The sequence below is a fragment of the Astyanax mexicanus genome, chromosome 6, assembly GCF_023375975.1.
Source record: "Astyanax mexicanus isolate ESR-SI-001 chromosome 6, AstMex3_surface, whole genome shotgun sequence".
Lineage (NCBI taxonomy): Eukaryota > Metazoa > Chordata > Actinopteri > Characiformes > Acestrorhamphidae > Astyanax > Astyanax mexicanus.
The window spans coordinates 49,949,785-49,970,391 of NC_064413.1; the positions used below are offsets into that span (position 1 = coordinate 49,949,785).

The 20,607-nt window shown below is 38.7% G+C and overlaps 1 protein-coding gene across 4 annotated transcripts in view; it reads left to right on the forward strand.

Annotated features, from left to right (window-relative positions):
- Nucleotides 1-20,607, forward strand: part of plod2 (procollagen-lysine, 2-oxoglutarate 5-dioxygenase 2) — a 113,522-nt gene that overhangs the window by 11,693 nt on the left and 81,222 nt on the right. For 2 of the 4 annotated variants that reach the window (XM_022673378.2, XM_022673379.2), the window contains exon 1: nt 7,414-7,956. In XM_022673378.2, coding sequence (XP_022529099.1) covers nt 7,854-7,956 — 103 coding nt within the window. In that variant the 5' untranslated portion in view covers nt 7,414-7,853. Of the gene's footprint in view, nt 1-6,345; nt 6,506-7,413; nt 7,957-20,607 lie in introns of those variants that run through there. The other 2 variants (XM_049480339.1, XM_049480338.1) reach the window with 2 other exon arrangements.

Below are 20,607 nucleotides of genomic sequence, written 5' to 3' on the forward strand. Positions count from 1 at the left end.
GGAAATGTCTGGTTGACTTTTATGCACCGGACCAGATCAGATTCTCCTGACCAGTACACTCTTCTAACTCACTCAATCTGTGTTTGACATTCTGGATGAATGAAAACGAGTGTAGACGCGAGAGGGTAATAAGAGAGGCATAGCTGTGGTTTTGTTGAGCTTGTGGTGTGGATATATATATATATATATATATATATATATATATATATATATATATATATAAATCTCTTCATATTCTGATTGATTTGCCTGATTTGCCTGATGTGAGGCCAGTTTTCTGGATTTCTGCATTAAGAATAAATGCATTTAACACCAGGCTAACCAATCAGAGCTACATTGTTCTGGCTGCCTGTATAAACCTCAAATCAGAAAAAAATTATTTCAGAAGTACGGAAAATGCAGTGATTCTACCATTTACCCTACCTGACTTTCATTTGATTACAGACAGTATGAGCTAAGTAATTTCATGATTTGTCTGCTCCACTTAATTTTGTTTAATATAAATCAGTTCCAAATTAAATTTAGGGCTAACACTGAGGTGATTAAAATCATGATTCTGCACAAAAGCCACATCCACAAAACATTAGGAGCCTTATCTTAGTGATCTATAGCACACCGGTCAATTGCGTATCGTGCAGCTGGATTTAAGGCGTGTTGGTGTATCTTTGGTATTGTGAGGGCGCAAGCCTCAAAACGCGCAAAAAGGCATGTATTAATTCTCTTAATTAATCATGGATGTGTTTTGTGCGTAACGTGAAATAAACCAGTCAATGTGCCAGTCGTCATTCCCTTTAAGAGACGTATATGATTGGGTGGCTGACTGTTGACCCTTGTCAGGGTTTTAATTAGTCAGTGGCGCACCTGTATTTCCCACCACCAAGATAAAAAAAAACCTGCCAGAAATTCACCTGATCACACCTCACTTCCAGACCACCATGCCCATCAGCATAGATTTATTCATAAACTCTGATGCACCTTGCACACGATGTACGATAGGGCCCCAAGTCTGTGAGGAGCAAAGCTGGGAAAACAATCACCAGTTTGTAATAAATGCGTGAGAAAATTATTAAAATGTTTAAAAACAATGTTCCTCAAAGAAAGATGGGTAGGCATTCACATATTTCTCCCCAACAAAGTACAAATACTTTGTTACCTTAAGTAGAAATGTTGGTTACCTTTACTTTACTCTAGTAATTATTTCAGACAAGGTTTTACTTCTATTTCTTCTACTCTATCATCTGAATTTTCTACTTCTTACATTTAAAAATAGTCTCGTTACTCCTATTTCATTTCAGCTCATTTTCATTTATTCTGGCTTCTCATCATTCAATAAAACCCCTATCCAGATAAATCTCTCCATCCAGATAGAGTGAATCTGATTGTGATTGGATGTAGAGAAGTATTAACATATACCATTTCGACACCCTATTGGTTTATCCTGTGATCCATCACACCTACACGCCCCCCACACTCCAGCAAGAACATAGCAGACGTATGTAGCCTAGTATGAAGATGATCCGTGCGGAGATTCCAGACAACTCCAGTCTAACTAAGCTTCTTTAATATATGTTTTTTAACATATATTAAACGCTAGTATCTATACTTCTACCTGTGTAATGAATAGGAATACTTTTGACACTTTGATTAAATTAAGACCAGTTAAAACAATAAATAAATATATACTGTCTCCAATGGAATCAATGTAAGATACACCTAGTTTAGTAATTTGGGACATTTAGTAATGTCCCAACATTTTTGTGACCGCTCTTAAATCTTCTCCAAGCATTTTTAAACTTCTTCACCATCATGTGTAGACACTTTCACAGGCAACGTCAGTTTTGTTTTAACAACAAAAAAAAAACAATAAAAAAAGTTTTCAGCAAGGCCTGGCTCTAAAGAATACTGAGTATCGTACAATTTATGAGAAACACTGAGACAAAATAAGTGTAAATGGACGGAAACCTGGCAAAGATGGCAGCAGAGGCAGCAGAGAGGATTCCCAGACGCACATCGACTAATTGACAAATGTTGGGTTAAATTTCACTGTCCAGAAGGATCATCCAATGAAAACCCTTTTGGAGTCTAAAACCAGGCTTAATATGCTTCCAGGCCAAGGGGACAATTATTGTGGTGACTGAAATAGTGCTCTCAGTGCAAATCTCATAAACATGAAAAAGCTGCTTTCTCTGCTCTTTGGAATTGGAATACAGGAAAACGTCTAAATCATACAATGCTTTACCCACATCTTAGAAAAGGTTAGGAGGTTAGAAGCTTTTGTCCGTGGTAAATCGTTTTCAGTCTGTCGGCGTTTAAAGTACACAAGTTTAATGACCTTGCATTAAGTGGAAATATCTAATAAGGCTTTAACTGGTTGTAAGGACATTTCTTAGCAAATCCCTTTAAGCTGACTGTAAAGCATTTAATGTAGAAAGTGAATTTTCCCCACACACCCCCTACTCTATTATCTGTCCTCCCACTGATCCACTGAAGTCGAAGACTAAGCCTGTCCATAAAAAAACAGCTTTCTTTGAATGCAAAAAAAAAAAAAAACATCCTATGTGCTTCTTCTAGCAATTAAAGCATAGAAAAATGGTTCCCTTTATCTTTTTTATTGAGTCACTGCTCTTTTTTAACGATGTAACGAGAAAGCGGGTTTGGATTAACCGCCCACTGACAGCGAGTGTGATTTGCACATATATGGAGCATGTACTCCCTCTCATCCGACTAACCGAAGGCAGATGTGGAACACAAACGACAGGCTGTTTGTTTCACATTGTCTAACCCAGCAGTGAGTCCAGATGCAGAAGGCTGGTTAGTGGCCTCCAGACCCCACGGGAGGCGAAGCTGATGAGCGCATTCAGAAATGAGCCGAGCTCCAAGAGGACATTTTTGCCATTGCAATATTGTTTTCCTCACTGAAAAAAAAATGGCTGTGCTGCCAAGAATTCACAGTGGTGTTCCCTTATCTGCTGGGCCCAAGCCTGAAGTGATCCAACTCAATACAGCCTGGAGCGATTCTCGACTCCTATACAGTCATTTAGGCTCAATCCCATTTCACTCCTTGGCCCCCTACCACTTACCCCTACCATTTATCCCTACTCCCCTTCCCCTTAGAACATAGTTCCCCTTAGAACATAGTTGCAATGGGAAGTGGGTAAAATCCACCCACTAAGAATTGGAACAACCGTTCAAGCACCTGATACATCATCAGGAGCACTTCAGTAAAGTTCAGGAACATACTGTAGCTGCTGCTGCTGGTTAACTAGTTAACTTTAGGGCTTAATTGTATGTCTTCAGAAAGGGAGGAGATGGTTATCATTGCTCATTTTTTAATTCCTCTGTGATGGGGAGCTGAAATTAGCTTTGATTAGCTTTTATTTTATTTTATTTTTCCGTTCCAACTTACATGCTGCAGCCTCTGCCGTCTATTGCACCATTTAAGGTGTAACGGGAAAGGTAGCTAGCTAGCTAGCTAACTAACTACTTAGACAAAGGCCCAATGCCAATTTACCCCTTGGCCCTACCCCTTACCCCTAGCCCTCTGTTTTGCGTGTTCACGCCAAGGGGTATTGTGCACCCCTTTACTGTGTAGTTTCAATGTTTTATGGCCGAATTCTTCAAAAGAAGCATTAAAAAAATCTGTAGTAGTTTCTCAATAGCTAGCGAGCTAAATTTCCCGTTCCACCTTAAATGGTGCAACAGAAGGCAGAAGCTGCAGCATTTAAGGTGGATAAATAAATAAAAAATAAAAGCTAATTGAAGCTGATTTCAGCTCCCCATACCCCTCCAGCCTAACAAGAATCAGGACAACCCTTCAAGCACCCGATATGTTATCAGGAGCGCTTCAGTAAAGTTCAGTAACCTAGCTGTAGCTGCTGCTGGTTAACTAGCTAACTTTAGGGCTTAACTGTATGTCTACAGAAAGGGGGGAGATGCTGCAGAAATTAATTATTATTGTTCATTCCTTAATTTCTCTGTGAAGTGGAGCTGAAATTAGCTTTGGTTAGCTTTTGTTTTATTCTGTTTTTTTGTTGCACCATAAATGCTGCAGCCCCTGCTCTCTGTTTCACCATTTAAGGTGGAACGGAAAAGTTAGCTAGCTAGCTAGCTACTGAGACAAACTGCTAGCGATCTTTTTTATGCTTGTTATAAAGAATTCAGCCATAAAACATTGAAACTACACATTAAGCTATGGTAATATAGTGCTAATCTTCACTTTTAACAAGCAAAATACTTTCAACTGTGTTTTTTTTTTGTTGGTCGCTTGTTCCGCTTCATCTTACCAGTGATTCTCATACCCTTTGGTTTGAAGTGTGTATCTGAAAAATCTCTGTATGAAAGGCTAACAAGCCCTCTTCCTTCCCCTAACCTACCCCTCCATTCTAACAAGACTCACACAGAAAGCAGAGGGGTAGGGGTAAGTGGTAGAGCCAAAAAGTAAAATGGGATTGGGCCTTATACCGTACTGCACATGTACAGGCCTGTGTTTAGGAAACGTATACACATTCTGCAGTGTATAAACAGCCCACTTATACTGTATATTCCACTTTAAACAGCCCTCATTAGCCCCATTCCCCATAAAGGGTTCTGGAGGCAAGCTGCATTACCGCATGTTGGGTACATTGAAGTAAAATAAAACAAAACTACACAAAACTACACATCCAAGAGTCTGGAACAGCAATAAAACGCATTCACAGTTTGGACTGTGGCCAAGTGTGTTGGACCGCAGACAGATGCATTGAATACTCACTTTGAGGGCTACATCATCTCCATCATAAATGCTGTTTACAATGCACATCTGCTGGAGGAAGGCCTACACCATTTATTCACTATTTTTCCTAAAGCATTTTAACGGCTGAGTAAATGTAGTGTGAGTGTGTAAAAAGGGCACTTTTTAGCGCACGTGGAACACTTCATTATAGAAAAAATTACACGCACATGTTGAATGAAATTTGACTTTTATTTGTAACATTCTCTAAACGTGAGTTTTCAATGGAAAAATGTCACACCACCAACTGATAAAATACATATACAATATTAATTATATACAGTCATTGTTAAGTCCTTCAGTTAACTTTTTTTGAGCAGTGTTTAGGGTCGTTGTCCTGTTGAAGTTTTCAGCCCCAGCGCTTTAACTTTAACTTTCTCACTGATTCTTAAACATTGTTTTAAAATCTGCTGATATTGACTGGAATCCATGTAACCGGAAACTGGGGAATTTTGAGATTTTGAGATTTTACTTTAAAGGTAGAGCAATCCTTGTAGATTTCCTAATCTTTAATATTGAATATATATATATATATATATATATATATATATATATATATATATATATATATATATATATATATATATATATATATATATTTTTTTTTTTTACATTTAAATAACAATAAATATCAATTATTGTAATTATAGCATAAATACATAAAATGAAACATCCTATGTCACTTTAGTGACATTTCTAATTTTATTTATTTATTAAAACAGAGATTCTTTCAATTGTTGCCTCAGGGCACCAATATAGCTACGATATATACACATAGATCCCATTTGTTAGGGAAATAATGCAAATAAATCATTGCTGGTTATTTGTGTCCTCCAAAAATATAAAATTCATGCCACAGAGAGTCTAATCTGTGAATTGTAGGGGATAGAAGGAAGGAGGGCGGAATTATTATTATTTATTTATTTATTTACTTACTTACTTACTTAAAAAGTTGTTTTTATGTGTTGCCTCGGGGCAACAATATAGCAACAATATTATGTAGTTAAACTACATTTTTTAGGGGAATAATGCTAATTAAGCAGTGGGGGTTATTATCTAATACTTTAATACAAAGTCCATTTAAATACAATTAACTAAAATATGTAATTGTTTTTTTAATGTGTATTGTATTGAAAGCCTTTGTTTAACATTTGTTTTATTTTATATTTGACCTTTAACGTCACAAACCATTCATTCCTATACTCTAAATAATAAATAAACTCTAAATCACATAAAATTAGCAAGAAATTAGCTCTTATTACTTTGATTTGTTGAATTTAGTGTGCTGCCATGCAGGCTCTAGGAAGGTAGAGAAGGAACAAGGAATGGAGGGAGGAAGTATTGTAATTATTATTATTATTATTATTATTATTATTATTATTATTATTATTATTATTATTAAAACAGTGTTTTTTTTTTCATTTTATTTCATTTGCTAATAAAGGAGTGGTGGTTATTATTTTCCTCCAAAAATATAAAACTCATGCCAAAAAGAGTAAATAATATACAGCTCTGGAAAAAAAAATATGAGACCAATTAGAAATTAGTTTCTTTGATTTTACCAAATAGAAAACCTGTTCTTCTTCTCCTCAGCCTCTCAGACAGGACTTTACACAAACCCAGCACAGCTGAAGATGGAGTGTCTCCACTGGCTCTATCATCTCCTTGTCTTTGCTGTGATACACTGTGGTCACCAAGCCTGGGGCTCCTATGGTCATCAGCAGCACATTCCAGCAGGTAAGGAGACCATTATACCCACATGACCACTCCTCTCCTCTCTCATCTTTGGATCTGAGATGTGTATCTGTATAAATGTGGGGTTAAACGGGGGTTACAGGGTTAATAACATTGATTTAAATGAGTTTAGATAGATAGATTGCATGAGAATAAATCCAATAGAATAGCCTGCCTTATAGAGGTGGGCGATATGGCCCTAAAGCAATATCACGATATTTCATGGTAGTTAAGCGATAACGATACTCCTGGCTATATGATAAGAAAAAGTGTGGTGGTTATTATTTTCCTCCAAAAATATAAAACTCATGCCAAAAAGAGTAAATAATATACAGCTCTGGAAAAAAAATATGAGACCAATTAGAAATTAGTTTCTTTGATTTTACCAAATTGAAAACCTCTGGAATATAATCAAGAGTACGTTGGATGATCACAAGCCATCAAACAAAACTGAACTGCTTGAATTTTTGCACCAGGAGTAAAGGCATAAAGTCATCCAAAAGCAGTGTGTTTGACTGGTGGAGGAGAACATGATGCCAAGATGCATAAAAAACTGTGATAAAAAAACAGGGTTATTCCACCAAATATTGATTTCTGAACTCTCTTAAAACTTTATGATTATTAACTTTATGTTTTCTTTGCATTATTTGAGGTCTGAAATCTCTGCATCTTTTCTAATTTAGCCATTTCTCTTTTTTTTTTTGTTGCATGGAGTAGATAGAGGGGGAGGTCATTAGCATAAACCTAGTGTGAGCTGGTTGGTTAGCTAATCTGTGAAGTGTAGGGGCGGGAGGGAGGAGGGAGGGAATGAGTGAGGGAGGGAGGAAAAGAGGGAGAGAGGGGGAAAAAGGAGGGGGGTCGCTCACACACAGCTGTACTTGTTCACTTACACTTTCACACTTACACTCTCTCACACTCACTCTCTCTCTCTCTCTCTCTCTCTCTCTCTCTCTATCTTCATCTCGGTTTATAGCAGGGGGCAGTCCGGCTCTCCTCTACAGAGCAGCGCGTGGAGCTGAGGGGAGAGCACGCACCAGCAGCACGAGCCTCTACAGGGATCCTCCCAGGTTGCGCGCTCACTCAGGCTCCTTCTCCTGCTTGTGTTGGAGCTGTGGTGGTCCAGCCGGGTCTCTGAGGGTGTTCTGTGTTTGTTTCAGCAGTATTTTCATTATTTTATCATCGCGAGAGTCCGCGCAGCCGCATGGAGTCCCGCGCGCACTGAGGAGCACAGCTGAGCCAAAAACAACACCAAAACAGGAGAGAGAGAGAGACGTTCCTCCTGTTCCTGTCTCTGTTCTTCTTCTCCTCAGCCTCTCAGACAGGACTTTACACAAACCCAGCACAGCTGAAGATGGAGTGTCTCCACTGGCTCTATCATCTCCTTGTCTTTGCTGTGATACACTGTGGTCACCAAGCCTGGGGCTCCTATGGTCATCAGCAGCACATTCCAGCAGGTAAGGAGACCATTATACCCACATGACCACTCCTCTCCTCTCTCATCTTTAGATCTGAGATGTGTATCTGTATAAATGTGGGGTTAAACGGGGGTTACAGGGTTAATAACATTGATTTAAATGAGTTTAGGTAGATAGATTGCATGAGAATAAATTCAATAGAATAGCCTGCCTTATAGGGGTGGGCGATATGGCCCTAAAGCAATATCACGATATTTCATGGTAGTTTAGCGATAACGATACTCCTGGCTATATGATAAGAAAAAAAAAAAAACACTGAATTAAAAATATTTATATATACATTTCAAGAATACACTACTGCAACAAAAAAAATAACTTTTATTATTGCACATTGCATTCCCTAACTGATATATTTAAAAAAGTATATAGCTAATAGAAGAATTTGATTAGATTTGTAACAGAAGTCAACGATCCAGAATGTCATGATACTAAAATAAATAATACTGGACATATATAATCTGTCTCTAGTAGATATACAGCTCAAGAAAAAAATTAGACCACTTAAAAATGATGAGTTTCTTTGATTTTACCAAATTGAAAACCTCTGAAATACAATCAAGAGGAAGATCACAAGCCATCAAACCAAGCTGAACTGCTTGACTTTTTGCACCAGGAGTAAAAGTATAAAGTTATTCAAAAGCAGTGTGTAAGACTGGTGGAGGAGAACACGCCAAGATGCATGAAAACTGAACTCTTAAATCTTTATGAATATGATCTTGTTTTCTTTGCATTATTTGAGGTCTGAAAGATCTGCATCTTTTTTGTTATTTCAGCCATTTCTCATTTTCTGCAAATAAATGCTCTAAATGATAAATACTTTTATTTGGAAGAAATGTTTGTAGTTTATAGAATAAAACAACAATGTTCATTTTGCTCAAACATGTACCTTTTAATTAGCAAAATTAGAGAAACTGATTCAGAAACTGAAGTGGTCTCTTAATTTTTTCCAGAGCTGTATAATGCGATATGATGCATGTACTTTACATGTTGTGCCCATATTGGGATCCTATATTGCTGTATGTAATTAGTTGTGCATTGTACTGTGATGTGTGTCAGTATACCTAGTATATACACTGTAATACCCAACCCCCAACTAACACACACACACACACACACACACACACACCCTCATACATAAACTCACACATGGTAAATGGTAAATAACACATGAGGTGATGTGTTAACACCAGAACACCAGTTACAGGCTCCATGTTCCTCCATAAAAAGGGAGAGTCTGTGGCTTGTTCACAGAACAGTGTTTTAGTGTCTAGACACAAAAATTTGCAATGTGTCGTAATGAGTTATTCAACTAAAAAAAAGAGACTGTGCTAAAGTAAAAATGAGAATATTAAAAAAATAAAATAGATTTAAAAGCTGTATAAAGTTCCTTTCAGCACTTTATCAATCAGTTTAACTCATGAAGTCCCTAAGTAACACATACTGAACATCCTGGGAGCATCACTGTATAGGACCAGTGAGTGAATCTGTGTTCTTTCATTTGACCTTTATTAACAGAGTGTGAGAGAGTGCTGGGTTAGTGCTGCAGAGAAAACTAGCTCAATTTAAAAAATGTATTTTTGATTGTGCAGGTCTGTTTCATCTATTTAAACAATTAAAATGATTCAATCAAATGTTTTACACACTTATATACCTAGTTCTGAGCTATTTATGATTTGTAGAGAGAGGAAACTGCTGTTGCTGTTGTGTCATTTGGTACATCAGGATTTTTATATTAAAATATTTAGTCATGTGCTCGCGATGGGAAATATTCATAAATGGGTCTGATCTCTTATGGATTAAAAATGAAGAAACTTTATATCATGTAAATACTAGTGTAAAGGTTCATCAAATAATCACGACAGTATTTATTCGATTTCATATTAAAATAGCTTTAAAAGGTTTATATAGTACTAGAAAAGTTATTTTTTTTTCATTGTAGCTGAATTAAACCCTTTAATTAAAGTTGCTTTAAATGATCATCATTTCTATTGTAATAAAAACATTTATATTATGATATATTTCTACATTTTGGTCAATACGATGTAATTCCGATAGCACAATGATTTTTTTTTTCATCCAGTTTAAAAAGATGTTTTACACTCTTTGTAGTGAAATTTTTATTTACAAAAGGCATTTTTTTTAATAGTATGACATGGTAAAAAGGGAAAATAGTGGTGATTATCTTTTTTTTGGTCTTTTTATTAGACAATCTGCCCTTTCCTGTTTTTTAAAAGATCTTTACTAAAGAAAAAAGACCAATTACAATATTCAAACATACAGTATCAGCAGAAACATTACAAAAAACTTACAGCATGAATAAAGCCACGTACCATCACTTGTATCACCACAGTCCATTTTTTTCCTTAAAAGTTCTTTAGATTAAAGTGACAGTGATTCCCATAATATGTTTTTTTTTAATATAATATTTGAAGAATTTGTTTTTTTAGAGTTTTTACAATAAATTAAAGTTCTGACACAATGTACCAATAAAAATCCCTAAACATACTAGATACAGCATTATCAAAAACAGCATAATTTAGAGGTTTAAAGTCAATGTCCACATGCAGTCTCATTCTTTTGATCAAATTCTTTTAGAAAATTAACCCTCGACCCACCTCTTGCACGATGTGCACAGGCCTCTTTTTTTTATTAAGTGGGAAAACCACCCCCTCCTTCATTGCTCTGTAAACTCAGAATTACAGCGTGGCATCTCTGAAAACCAGTAAAGCAATAAAGCCGTAACAAACCAGTAAAGCAGTGGAAATAACCCAGACAGAACCTGCTGCAGCTATATCTGCTCTGGAGGGGTTCTGTGATTATTCTGAGAGCTAAAAAACAGCACAAATACCAGCGCAGGTCTGAAACATGCAGCTTTATGAAAGGAGCTGGTCTGGTAAATGCTCCTGTGTGACTAGATTAGCTCATGTTCTCACTAACTAAACACGGCTTTGTGGACAGTAGAGAGCTGTATAAAACTTATAGCCAGAATCCCACAAGAGCAGCATTATGTGGAGTCTGCTCTGCCTGATTGCTGTGTTTTACATCTGAAGACGGACACCTGTGCACACTGTGTTTTTTTTTTCCTGCACAGATAAGAAAGTGTGTGTGTTTTCCAACAGTATGAGTTCTCTCCGTCTTCTAAACATCTCTAAACATGGATTTTAATATCCATCTAACATCTGAAGAATTGGGATAGTTGTTATTCTTCTTATCTTAAGAGTAATTGTGTCTACTGTACAGTGAAGGCTTTCTACTAGATTTTGAATAATTGCTGTGTGGATTTGATTGCATTAATCAACAAGAATGTAACACATCCCACAATTTCAGAGAACACAGTTCCTGATAGTGGGTGTCAGATGGATGGAACAGTGTACTTACCTTTCCTCCGTAATCCGCAGAGTTACAGGAATACAGCATAGAAGCTATTACCACACACAGTGGGCAGTGCATTGGGTGGTAGGGTTGGGCGATGTGGTTATAAAATTCTGTTTATTCACGGTATTTCAGGGTATTTTTTGTGATAGCGATATTTTTGCTGATATGACAAAACATTGATATTTTTTAAATTAATTTCTGAAATATACAACTGCAACAAAATTAATAACAACAACATTTCTTTGTCTTCTTCTTATTGTTATTGTTATTATTATTTATTATTATTATTGCTATTATTGTATGCAATTCTGCAATAACCCAGACCCTCATTTTGTATAAAATAATAATAATAATAATAATAATAATAATAATAATAATAATATCAAAATAAAAAAGTAACAAGTAATGTAACCACTTAAATTAATGTTACCACAGTGAACCATATTTAGAGCATGTAAACTAATAACGAATAATTCAAGATTTAAGTGTTTTATTGTCATGTATTTTCTGTACAATGCAATTCTTACATTAAGTAAATAACAATATAAAAGTAAAGAAACATAAGAAAGGCTACCATTTAAATAATATATAGATAGATGCATGTGCAAGTTGTGAGGGTAAAGTGCATATCAAGTAGTTTGAACAGACAAATTGTCTCTTATACTATACCAAAATTTATTGATGAACAAATCAATAGAAATACTTAAAAACTTTTTTTACGCTGACTTCTATTGAAAGTTTGAAGTTTTTTTTTTTCTCTCCTGTAAATCGATGTTTTGGAGATACTTGCTGCATGTGCAAAGTGTGTTATGCAATACAAAATAAATTAAACGTTAATAACAAGAAAATCACGTAATATCACATTATGGAGGTACATTTTTGGTGATCTTCTTCTTTATTCGGCTAAAGCAGCAGAACTCTGAACGGCTCCTGGGCTCAAAAGCCGCTTTTACACTCAGCCAGATGTCCCAGTGCCAGTAAAACCCGGTCCAGAAAAAAAGCTCCAGAAGATTGTCAAGCTCAAGCTACTCAAACACTGTACACTACCCCACATGGAGAAATACACAGCTCTCACAGTTTACCAATCACAGAATATCTGTGGGTGTGTGTGTGTGTGTGCACTTGCAGGGTGGATTTATTTACAGATCAGAACAGATTTCCTTTCCTTTTTCAGTCAGCCTTTTCTACTAATATTCTTCTGAAAATAAAGTTCTAAAAAAGTGCTGGTTTAGAGGTTTAAAGCTGTGGACCTCTGACCTCCATGTCTATGGAGTGAGCGAGAAAGGGGGAGACAGAGCGAGTGAGCGAGAGACAGAGCGAGTGAGCGAGAGACAGAGCGAGATAGTGAGAGACAGAGTGAGTAAGAGAGAGACAAAGCAAGAAACTGAGTGAGAGACAGAGCAAGTGAGCAAGAGACTGAGTGAGAGACAGAGGGAGAGACAGAGATAGAGACTGAGCAAGAGACCGACCAAGTGAGCGACAGAATTAGAGAGGGGGAGCCAAAGTGAGCGAGTGAGAGACAGAACAATCGAGCGACAGAATGAGAGAGGGGGAGCAAAAGTGAGAGAGTGAGAGACAGAACAAGTGAGCGAAGGAATGAGAGAGGGGGAGCCAAAGTGAGTGAGTGAGAGACAGAACAAGTGAGCAACAGAGTGAGAGACAGAGCGAAAAAGGGAGGGACAGAGCGAGAGAGGGAGAGACGGAGCAAGTGAGCAACAGAGGGGGAGCCAAAGCGAGTGAGCAAGACACAGAAAGAGTGTACGAGAGAGGGGGTGTCAGTGCGAGAGTGGGAGAGACTAAGCGAGTGAGACTGCAACGTAGGTGAAGAAATAAGTATATAATTCCCAAACTAATTATAATAAATGATGAATTCAATTTTTGCTGTCCTTAAAAAGTGTGTAATTACGTGTTTATGCTTTTCTGTTATCATTATGTCAGTGGCAATTAATAGTCTTAAAATTACAAAAACTTCGTGTATCGCAATTATTTCTGGGACAATATATCGTACACAAAAAATTCTTATCTTGACAGGCCTACCTTTCAATACTGTGTACTACTTTTTGGTAATGAATTTTGATACCCAGCCCTAATGGGGGCACCGGGTAGCTCAATGAGTCTGCGAGTATTTTTTAATTTGTACTGTCTATGCTGAGCATCCTGACCAATCGGAGACAATGATTTCCTGTTAAAGGACAAAAATAAATACAGACCTTCGAATTTTTTGTAAGTTTCTCTCAGTTGCATTATAGACAGCTGTATAGCTTCACCCTGGGCTTTTCTCCACCTCTCATTGCATTACATCATCTTTCTCTCCAGCATGTTCCTGGGGAATTGCAGCAGTGCTTTAAGCTGACGGTACAGTCATGGTGGTGATTGAGCTCGTCGGTCTCTTGAGTGTTTTCAGCCTGACACCACCAGCCTCCGGGCCTCTCCTCCTCCTCAAACATCTGCGAGGGAACAGCTCCATAGGACTTAGGATTTACGAGTTCCGTGCTGCAGTAAACCATACGTCTTTATATCGGAGTGAAGCCAGCATATATAACATTCTCCATACGGCCGAAGTGTGGGAGCTGGCAGGACTAACCCTGCAATTGTCTTTTGTGGAACATGGTGACGGACCTCCGCAGCCTTGATTGAAATGGCCTGCGCTTGTGTAAACGGCCGCGGCGCGGCAGGACCCTGTTTGTTGTTCCTGTGGCGTTCTCTGCAAACCGTCATATGATTGCAAGTGGCACCATAATGAGCTGGTCATTCTTGTGGTGGTCTCGAGCCAAGAGTCGCAAAATGACGGGCGGTATCGTAGCGTCACCACGTAGCGTCAGTCCTTTATTTAATGCTCTGCTGTAAAACTTTTCCCCTCTGTCCTCTCCCATCACCCCGGTGTCCTCCCCGGCGTCCTCCCCCTCGCCCCGGCGTCCTCCCCGTCCCCCTCCGACACCGGACCCGGGAGAGCCGTAACAGCTGCTCAGACTTGGCCGAGAAGATCGCTGCTCTGTGTTTCACTGAATATCGCTTTTATTTTGCGAGGACTATTATGAGCTCCGAGGGCCACTTCAGCACGACTGCAGGAGCAGACAGAAACATATAAACCAATATAAATGAAATACAACACCAGTTAACCAGTTAAAGCTTATCATTTAGGTCCAGTACACTTATTATTGCATAGCACTCCATATTAAAGTACTTTATACTGTATTACAGTCGGCTACTATAGGTTTTTTTATATGCAGAGTTAAACAATATTACAAGACAAGTAAACATGTGACACAGGTGACATAGTTGAAGTTGAGAAAGAAAAGAGAAAAAGAGAGAGAAGAGAGGGGGAAGAAAAATAAAATAAAACATACTGTAGGTTAAACATTTACTATGACTGTGATTGTAATATCACAGTGAAAAAAACCTAAGGAGCCCATATTACAATGTTGGGTTTTACTGAACATGGTTGCATTACAGTGTAAAATAGTATATCAATAAGTCTACAATAAGTATACTGTATATAATATTCAACTTTTTGAAATGATTTTCATCTACTCACCAATTCACCTACCATATTTTTTACACTGTAGGCGCACTTAAAATTCTTTAATTTACCTGAAAATCAACAGTGCGCCTTATAATCTGGTGCGCCCTATGTATGAATTCTACCAGTAAATAAACTCCACTAAAGTACAGCGTTATAAAGGGGTTTCAGTGAAGTTTCTCCAGCACCAAGACTGGAGCATTATTACCATTAGCCGCTAACCACAGCACTATCTCTTTTGCCGTTTTGCCATACAGGTCTTAATCATTGCACACTTCAAATACCAGACATGACTTAAATAATCATCTACTTTTGGAGTAGCAGGGAAATTGGGCACTAATCATACTATTGCTTTAATAAGACCATAACCTGCAGCTGGAAAAGGAGTGGAAGAGAAATGAAGCTGGGCTATTTCAAATATGGGGCTCTAAACTGTTCCATCCTGTTCATGGTAGGTAGCGATGTATGTAAGCTGTCTGAGATATTAACATCCCAGTTTCTGAGTCGTTTAACCCAATGACTGGGCTTTGCTGCTTTTGTCCTGCTCAGCCATTCTAAAATAATGAATTCGCCCGTGGTCCAATTTGTAGAAGGAAGTGACCACAATAATTGACATCATTACCCCACAGCCGACAAAACGGCATGACGTCAACCAATCTCGCACTTTTTTTCTTGCTTTTATACTTGCACCCAGAGACTTAAAACCTGACTTTTACTCACTCCAGAGACTCAAGATCTCATTTAGACTCACTCCAGATACTTAAGACATAACTTAGACTCATCCCAGAGACTCAAGACCTGACTTAGGCTCATTCCAGAAACTCAAGACCTGACTTGTACTCACTCCAGAGACTCAAGGCCTAACTTAGACTCACTCCAAAGACTCCATACCTGACTTGTACTCCCTCCAGAGAATCAAGACCTGACTCAAACTCACTCCAGAGACTTAAGACCTGACATAGACTCAATCCAGAGACTCAAGATCTACCTTAGACTTCCTTCAGAGACTCAAGACTTGACTTAGACTTAATCCAGACACTCAAACCTGACTAGGCTCACTCCAGAGACCCAAGACTCACTCCAGAGTCTCAAGACCTGACTTGTACCCACTCCAGAGACTCAAGACCTGACTTAGACTCTTTCCAGACACTCAAGACCGGTCTATGCTCACTTCAGAGACCCAAGACTCACTTCAGAGACTCAAGACTTGATTTCGAATCACTCCAGAGACTCAAGACCTGAGTTGTACTCACTCCAGAGACCCGAGACTAACTTCAGAGACTCAAGACCTGACTTAGACTCAGACCCAGAGACTTAAGATCTGACTAGGCTCATTTCAGAGACCCAAGACTCACTCCAGAGACTCAAGACCTGACTTAGACTCACTCCAGAGACTACAGGTCTTAATCATGGCACACTTGTCTCAAACACCAGACTACTTTTGGAGTAGCAGGGAAATTGGGCACTCATCATACTATCACTTTAATAAGGCATAATATAACCTGCAGCTGCAAAATGAGTGGAAGAGAAATGAAGCTGGGCTATTTCAAATATGGGGCTCTAAACTGTTCCATCCTGTTCATGGTAGGTAACGATGTAGGCAAGCTGTCTGAGATATTAATGTCTCAGTTTCTGAGTCGTTTAACCCAATGACTGGGCTTTGCTGCTTTCGTCCTGCTCGGCCATTCTAAAATAATGAATTCGCCCGTGGTCCAATTTGTAGAAGGAAGCGACCACAATAATTGCCATCATTACCCCACAGCCGACAAAACGGCATGACGTCAGCCAATCTCGCACTTTTTCCCCCCTCTTGATCCCGGTGATTATTTTTCCGTCTTGAGAGGAATAAATATGGGTGGCTGGTGTTCTCCGAATGAGACAGCTTTTTTTTGGGCTGGGGTTCGTACTTTATAGCTCTGGCAGATGGAGATGATGTCACGCAGTCACTCGGTGTTCTTCGCTCTGGGTCTTTATGAGTGTATTGGTGACGTGTAATCGAAAGTGCATTCCCTCGCTCACTACAAGGTTCCTCTGTTGTGGGCTGGGGTGCGCGTGTTTTACCAATCATACAAGCTCCCGGGGCCCACTCCTACTTTAGCCATAGACAGCTGAAATAATGTCTGAACGACAATCGCACCCTTGTGACCCGTTTCCCTCGGTTTATTTCTCACCCAGCCCTCTAACTGAGTTACTGAGGTCTGGAGGGGAAACACATGGGCCACTCACCTTGCTGCAGGATGGAAGGATTTGGAGGTGTCAAGGAATGTCTGTGTGTGTGTGTGTGTGTGTGTGTGTGTGTAGTTTCCAGACTCGCAGGTAAAGTTTCATTGCAGTCACGCGTGAGGCGAGCCTACTTGCGGTTACATTAAAATTCTTCCAATTTGACGCTGATTTTTTTTCTCCTTTTTCCCTCTTGGTCTAATAGTAGGTTGGGCTGGAGTTTGGTTAGGCTGAATTCTGATATGTGTGAGTGTGTGGTTTGTGTGTGTATGAGTGCATCTTTGTGTGTTCATAGTACCAATCAGTCAAAGTACTGGGAAGGTCAACTTTTAAAAAAAAATCTAATGGTAAATTAGCTGGTTCTTGGGAAAGATAAATCAAACTTAACGATGTAAGGTTGGCATATATTAAGTCCAAAAACAACTATTTAAGTTTGTTTTGTAATGAAAACACCCAGCAAGCCCACGTTTCTTTCACAATGCAAGACTGGAGACTTTACTCGGACTCACCCTCCAAAGACTTGAGCGTAGAGACTCAACCTTGAATAAGACCGGATAATTGAGTTAAAAATATGAGTTGATTTAGATTTGAAACTTGACCTAGATTGAGCCTCCAAAGACTTGATACTTAACTGTGAATTGCATCCCCAAAGACTCACGATTTATAACAAACTCACAGTCTAGAGACTCAACTTTGACTTAGTGTAAAATATGAGTTGACTTGGATTTACACCAAAGACATTTAAGATTTGACTGTGACCCACATCCTAGAGACTTGATGTGGGCGTGACTTCAAATCACAATCTATAGATTAGAGACATGATTTTACTTGGATTTCCTCGGGAGACTCAAAACTAAACACTACAGAGTCTCTGGACTTGACTCAGACTTACTCCAGAGACTCAATACTTGACTCAGACTTACTCCAGACACATAAGACTTGACCCAGACTTATTGCAAAGACTTAAGACTTGACTCAGACTTACTCCAGAGATTCAAGACTTCACTCAGACTCACACTTAGAGACTTAAGACTTATCAGAGACTCATTGTAACACTCCTAAGATTGGAGACTTGACCCAGACTTACTCCAGACACTCAAGATCCGACCCAAACTTTCTTTAGAGACACAAGACTTGCTCCAGAAACCCAAGACTTGACTTAGTCAAGTCTTAAGCCTCTAGAGTAAATCTAAAACACATATCTGGAGACTTAAGGCTTCACTTAGACTCATCACAGAGAGATTCAATAATTATCTTAGTGTAACACTCCTAAGACTCAAGGCTTGACTCATACTTACTCCAGACATCCAAGTCTCAACCCATACTTACTCCAGACACACAAGACTTGACCCAGACTTACTCCAGACACTCAAGGCTTGACCCAGACTTACTCCAGACACTCAAGACTTGACCCAGACTTACTCCAGACACTCAAGACTTGACCCAGACTTACTCCAAAGACTCAAACTTGACCCAGACTTACTTTAGACACTCAAGGCTTGACCCAGACTTACTCCAGACAATCAAAACTTGACTCAGACCTACTCTGGACACCCAAGACTTGACCCAGACTTACTCCAGAGACTAAAGATTTGACTCAGACTTACTCTAGACATTTAAGACTTGACTCAGACTTATTTCAGAGACTCCAGACTTGACTAAAACTTACTCCATCGACTCAAAACTTACTCCAGACGCTCAAGACTTGACTCAGACTTACTTCAGACACTCAAGGCTTGACCCAGACTTTCTCCAGACAATCAAGACTTGACCCAGACTTACTCCAGACACTCAAGACTTGACCCAGACTTACTCCAGAGACTCAAGGCTTGACCCAGACTTACTCCAGACAATCAAGACTTGACTTAGACTTACATCTAGAGACTTAAGGCTTCACTCAGACTCCACACTCACAGAGATTCAATATTTATCCTAGTTACCAATTTAACAGTGATTTATTAAAACTGTAGCTATCAGTTTCCTAAAGTATTTTAGGAAGGGGCTGGTCTTCACACACACTTCTGAAATCAAGACCACTCTGTTGTTGACACCGGTATGTCCAACATAACCATGTAGAGCAAGGACCGAACTGGACTGTGAGCAGGAGAGCTGGAGAAACATGACACAGTTTCCGAATCCGTCTGCACGGACGCTGGGCTAGACTCCGGCTGCAGACGGATCAGAGATTTAATGAGGTCAGTTATGTGACTCAGTAATGTGACTGCATTTCTCGGCACAGACTGTGAAGGGATACAGTCGCTCGCCGTGGGCCGAGGCTTGTAGTGCCACAAACACTTAGTGTACTTTTCAGTTGACTGAGCTTTAAAATTGCTGGAGTTTTTTTTCTGCCAGGAATGCTTCAGATGCCTCGTTTAATCTTCTTTTTTTTCTAGACTAAGAAAGATTTCAGCAGTGTGGTTCTGAGGACTTAAAAGGATATTTTGTTCCTGTTGTGGAATCAAGCTTCTTTTACTGGTGCTGATGTTTATTTATCTAACTGAATACCTGATGTAGTGGCAATATACAGGCTAAGATGAGATAAAACATGTGCATTGATGAGTATGATCGTGAGTATTACAATATACACCAAAGAGTGGTTTTCATATCCAGTGAGTATTATAATGGATTATATAGTATTGTATGTAGAACAAAGACCACCAAATTTCCTATGCATGTAATTATATATACAGTATAATCAATTTATGCAAAAATCCTATTCATCCAAAGTGTCAAATTTGTAGGAGGAGTAAACCTTCTTTAATGTCAGAGGAAGTCAGTTTAAAAAATATTTAACTCCAGGTTATTATGAAGGAAATTCTTTTAGACTATTAGTTCTAAAATTGTTACCTGAAGAAAGGAATAATTTTAATCTATTTACAGGTCGTATATGCTTGACTGATTGCTTTAAATCTAGAGAGCTATATTTACAGGATGGATGGATGGATGGATGGATGGATGGGTGGATGGATGGGCGGATGGATGGATGGGTGGATGGATGGGCGGATGGATGGATGGATGGATGGATGGGTGGATGAATGGATGAGTGAGTTGGATGGATACTTTATTGAGCACAAAGGAAACGTAGCATCCACTTGCAGTTACACAGTACAGCACAGTGATACAAGACAGTAATAAAGGAACTATAAGGGAGTATAGTATTTATTAGCAGATAATGACACTAATTAATAAACATGTGTCTATATGTATATAGTAAAGTGTATTAAGTGTCCAAGAATGCAGATGTGGAAAAAAATGCAAAAAATAATAATAATCCTATGGTTTAAGAAATGAGCTGGCCATGTTCAGAAGAGTCGAAGAGCCCTATGGCTCTAGGATCAAAGGATCTCCTCAGTCTGTCTGTAACCTGCCACTAAACTTGATCATTTTGTCCATAAGATCACATTTAGATCACATGTAAGTGGAATTTAGACAGAGAAAGAGCTTAATGCATTGTGCCAACCTGTATTCAGCTATTAAACCTTCAGCAATTTTGTCCCACCCACCAACACTAAAGT